The sequence below is a fragment of the Citrus sinensis genome, chromosome 4, assembly GCF_022201045.2.
Source record: "Citrus sinensis cultivar Valencia sweet orange chromosome 4, DVS_A1.0, whole genome shotgun sequence".
Taxonomy (NCBI): Eukaryota; Viridiplantae; Streptophyta; class Magnoliopsida; order Sapindales; family Rutaceae; genus Citrus; species Citrus sinensis.
Window position 1 is genome coordinate 15,565,213 of NC_068559.1, and position 4,995 is coordinate 15,570,207.

A 4,995-nucleotide genomic window follows, 5' to 3' on the forward strand; every position below is an offset into this window, starting at 1 on the left:
AGATTATGCCTTGTTAACTCCCCAAGGTTTACACCCTGGGATAATTAGACCTGAAGTAGAAGCCGCAAACTTTGAATTGAAGCCAGTGATGTTTCAAATGTTACAAACAATAGGTCAATTCAATGGATTACCAAAAATGAAAATCCTCATCTCCATCTTAAATTGTTCTTGGAAGTGAGTGATGCTTTCAAGATTGCTGGAGCAACACAAGATGCTTTAAGACTGAGGTTTTTTCCTTATTCCTTAAGAGATTGAGCAAGAGCATGGTTAAATTCGTTACCATCTGATTCCATCACTACATGGAATGAGTTGGCTGATAAATTCCTAATGAAAATTTCCCACCGACAAAAAATGCAAAATTGCGGAATAAGATTACTTCTTTCCATCAACTTGAAGATGAGAGTTTGTATGAGGCTTGGGAAAGATTCAAAGAATTGCTCAGAATGTGCCCTCATCATGGCATTCCTTGTTGCATTCAATTGGAAACTTTCTACAATGGGTTGAATTCGAGTGCAAGATTAATGATGGATGCTTCAGCAAATGGAGCTCTGTTATCCAAATCTTACACTGAAGCTTATGAAATTCTGGAGAGAATTGCCAATAATTATTATCAGTGGCCATCAACTAGGCAACCAGTAGCAAGAGGAACAACAGGGGTACATAACATAGATGCAATTACAACCTTATCAGCTCAAGTAACCTTATTGACTAACATGGTAAAAGCCATGACATCTGCTCCAGCAGTAGTAAAGCAAGTTGCTGAACTTGCTTGTGTATACTGTAGTGAAGAACATGACTTTGATAATTGTCCTGGAAATCCAGTATTAATAAACTATGTGGGTAATTTCAATAGACAGCTTAAAAACAACCCATATTCAAATACTTACAACCCTGGATGGAAACAATACCTAAATTTTTCATAGAGCAGTCAGAATCAAAATGCTCCAGCATTAAATGGACAAAATAGGAACACTCAACCACCTGGTTTTCATCAGCAGAGTCAAGGGCAAAAACATATTAGTCAGGATCCAATCACTTCACTGGAAGCACTGATTAAGGAATACATTGCAAACAATGAAGCAATTGTGCAGAGTCAAACTGTATCCTTGAGGAACCTGGAAAACCAAATGGGACAACTTGCCACAACAATGAGTAGCAGGACTCAAGGAAGCTTACCTAGTAACACAGAAGACTCTAGGAGAGAGGGCAAAGAACACTGCAAAGTAATTAATTTGAGATCTAGAAAGAATGTTGATATCCCTGTTGATGTGACTAAAAAGGGGATGTAATTTAATTCCTCACAAGAACCACCTCAAGATGGAAGCATGTTACAACAACCTAACCATCAAGACATTGGTTACAGGGGCCAAGCTACAGCAACTACAGAAGGAACTCAACCAGTACATGCTGAAAAAGAAGTTGCAACACCAGTAGCCACGACCTACAACAAGTCAAACAAGCAGAGTTTGGCACTTCCTGAAGTTACCCAGCAGTTTAGACATCCACCCCCTTTCCCATAGAGATTCCAGAAGCAAAAACAAGACAACAGTTCAACAAATTCCTGGAAGTGCTGAAGCAATTACACATCAACATACCTTTTGTGGAAGCTTTGGAGCAAATGCCTAATTGTGTGAAATTTCTAAAAGATATATTGGCACGAAAGAAAAGACTGAGAGAATTTTAAAATGTTGCTTTAACACAAGAAAGCAGTCATATGCTCCAAAGTAAGATTCCTACAAAAGTGAAGGATCTAAGAAGTTTTACAATACCTTGTTCTATAGTAACTAGGTACACTGGCAGAGCACTTTGTGACTTGGGAGCCAGTATTAATCTGATGCCATTGTCTGTATTTAAGCAGCTGGGAGTAGGGAATGTAGACCAACAATAGTCACTCTATAATTAGCTAACAGATCTCATGCATATCCTGAAGGAAAAATTGAGGATGTATTGGTGAAGGTTGACAAATTCATCTTCCCAGTAGACTTCATTGTACTAGACTTTGAAGCTGATAAAGAGGTACCCATTATACTTGGAAGACCTTTTCTAGTAACTGAGAAGACTCTGATAGATGTGCAGAAAGGAGAACTCGCCATGAGAGGGAATGATCAGCAAGTGACATTTAATGTATTAGAGGCTATGAAGAACCCTGATGAATTAGAAGATTGCAATTTCCTAAGTGTTGTGGATTTTGTTGTAGTAGACAGAAGCGACAGATGCTGCAGTAATGAGATCAATAAAGCTACCACATTTGAAGGTTTTGAAGAGGAAGATGTTGCAGTAAACTAGATAGATTGGACGGAAGGAAAGCAATCTGATAGACATAATAGGTTTATTGAGCATCTGAATCTTTCAGACAGTGAAGTAAAAACAACTTTACCATCTATTGAATCATCTCCTAGTCTTGAATTAAAATTGTTACCCTCACATTTGAAATATATTTATCTTGGTCAAAACAACACACTCTCGATAATCATTTCCTCTACCTTGAATGCAGGTCAAGAGAAGAGTTTAGTAGATATGCTTGGAAGATACAGAAGAGCAATTGAATGGACTATGGTAGACATCAAAGGGATAAGCCCATCAATATGCATGCATAAAATTCTGTTAGAAGATTGCCACAACAATTCGGAGGAGCATCAGAGAAGGTTAAACCCTATTATGAAAGAAGTGGTGAAAAAGGAAATCATCAAATGGTTGGATGCTGGAATCATATATCCAATATTAGACAGTTCGTGGGTGAGCCCAGTCCAATGTGTTCCAAAGAAAGGAGGGATAACAGTGATAACTAATGAGAGGGATGAACTTATTCCTACAAGGAAAATGACTGGATATAGAGTATGTATGGATTACAGGAAGCTCAATAAAGCCACAAGAAAGGATCACTTCCCACTCCTATTCATAGATCAGATGTTGGACAGACTTACTGAAAAACAGTACTATTGTTTCCTAGATGGGTATTCAGGCTAAAACTAAATTGCTATGGCTCCAGAGGATCAGGAGAAGACTATATTTACCTGTCCTTATGGAGCATTTGCCTTCAGAAGAATGCCCTTTGCTTTGTGCGATGCTCCAGCAACTTTTCAGAGATGTATGATGTCTATTTTTTCTGATATGGTATAGTAGACTTTAGAAGTTTTCATGGATGACTTCTCAGTTTTTGGAGAGACATACAATGATTGTTTACACAACTTGGAAGAAGTTCTTAAAGGATGTGAGATGACTAACTTAGTACTCAATTGGGAAAAGTGCCATTTCATAGTGCAAGAAGGAATAGTGTTGGGTCATAAGGTGTCCAAGAATGGCATTAAGGTAGACAAAGCCAAGATAGAAGTAATAGATAAACTGCCACCCCTTACTTCAATAAAGGGTATTAGGATTTTTTTGGGTCATGCTGGATTCTACAGAAGATTCATTAAGAATTTTTCCAAGGTAGCTAAACCATTATGCTCATTGCTGGAACATGACAAGCCTTTTCACTTTGACAAAGATTGTCTCCAAGCATTTGGAGAATTAAAGAAATCTCTGATCACTACACCAGTGGTTATATCTCCAAACTGGACTCTACCATTTGAATTGATGTGTGATGCTAGGGACCATTCTGTGGGAGCAATATTAGGGCAAAGAAAGGATAAGGTTTTTCACTCCATATACTATGCAAACAAAACTCTTACTCAAACTCAAATCAATTACACCACTACAGAGAAAGAGTTGTTAGCAGTAGTATTTACCTTTGATAAATTCAGAGCTTACTTGGTGGGTACTATAGTGAGTGTATACACAGACCATGCAGCCATCAAATACTTAATTTCAAAGAAGGATGCCAAACCAAGATTAATCATATGGATCTTATTACTTCAGGAATTTGATCTGGAAATTAAAGACAGAAAGGGGACTGAGAATCAAGGAGCAGACCACCTGTCGCGGCTGGAAGCAGACACAAGTACATTGACAAGGAGGGACATCACTGAAACTTTTTCTGATGAACAGCTGTTGGTAGTACAGCAAGCACATATGTTGCAGCAGTCAGGATCTCCATGGAATGCAGATTTTGCTAACTACTTAGTAAGTGGGTTTCTACCACCTGAGCTGAAGTTTTAGGAGAAAAAGAAATTTCTTCATGATGTTAAAAGTTATCAATGGGATGACCCACATTTATATAAGTTATGCTCAGATCAAGTAATACGAAGATGTGCTTCAGAAGGAGAAATTCCTTACATACTGAAGTCATGCCATGCTGCAGTATATGGAGGACATTTTGGGGGTCACAGAACAGCTGCTAAAGTTCTGCAATCAGGTTATTACTGGCCTACTATTTTTAAAGATGCTTATGAATTTGTTAAATGTTGTGACAGGTGTCAAAGGACAGGGAACATAACTAAAAGACATGAAATGCCATTGACTAACATTCTGGAAGTGGAAGTTTTTGATGTCTGGGGAATAGATTTCATGGGACCTTTTCCACCATCCTTTAGGAACTTATATATCCTTGTTGCTGTGGATTATATCTCCAAGTGGGTAGAAGCTGCAGCATTACCTACCAATGATGCTAAAATAGTGGTGGCTTTTCTTTAGAAAAATATTTTTTTTAGGTTTGGCACTCCTAGAGCAATTATTAGTGATGAAGGTACTCATTTTTGCAACAAAGTATTTGCGGCAACTATGGTAAAATATGGAGTCAGACACAAGGTAGCAACAACATATCACCCACAATCCAATGGTCAGGCTGAAGTGTCCAATAGAGAAATTAAAAAAATCTTAGAAAAAAGTGGTGAACCCAACAAGAAAGGATTGGTCTTTGCGGTTACATGACTCCCTATGGGCCTACAGAACATCATACAAAACTCCACTTGGCATGTCTCCTTACTGAATTGTTTATGGGAAGTCTTGTCACTTGCCACTAGAGCTAGAGCATAAAGCACACTAGGCACTGAAGCAATTAAATTGGGATTTCATGCTGCAGCAGAGCAAAGGAAGCTTCAACTTTGTGAGCTTGAT

The 4,995-nt window shown here is 38.2% G+C and overlaps 1 protein-coding gene and 1 non-coding gene across 2 annotated transcripts; one reads left to right on the top strand and one right to left on the bottom strand.

The window, feature by feature from the left end:
* Nucleotides 1-356: 356 nt before the first annotated feature.
* On the bottom strand, nt 357-463 carry LOC112499137 (small nucleolar RNA R71). The gene has a single exon (XR_003066660.1). It is a non-coding gene; the product is annotated as a small nucleolar RNA R71 (small nucleolar RNA).
* A 250-nt stretch (nt 464-713) lies between these two features.
* Nucleotides 714-4,572, top strand: LOC127901862 (uncharacterized). The gene is made up of 6 exons (XM_052439890.1): nt 714-821; nt 924-1,285; nt 1,911-2,254; nt 2,495-2,835; nt 3,124-4,091; nt 4,353-4,572. The coding sequence occupies exons 1-6, from the start codon at nt 714-716 to the stop codon at nt 4,570-4,572; spliced, it is 2,343 nt and encodes a 780-aa protein (XP_052295850.1).
* Nucleotides 4,573-4,995: the final 423 nt, after the last annotated feature.

Coding starts and splice junctions, on each gene's coding strand:
- LOC127901862 (XM_052439890.1), top strand. CDS start 714: ATGGTAAAAGCCATGACATCTGCTCCAGCAGTAGTAAAGCAAGTTGCT. Junction 822..923: donor ATAATTGTCCTGGAAATCCA/GTATTAATAAAC, acceptor AATTTTTCATAG/AGCAGTCAGAATCAAAATGC. Junction 4,092..4,352: donor TTTCTACCACCTGAGCTGAA/GTTTTAGGAGAA, acceptor ATGTTGTGACAG/GTGTCAAAGGACAGGGAACA.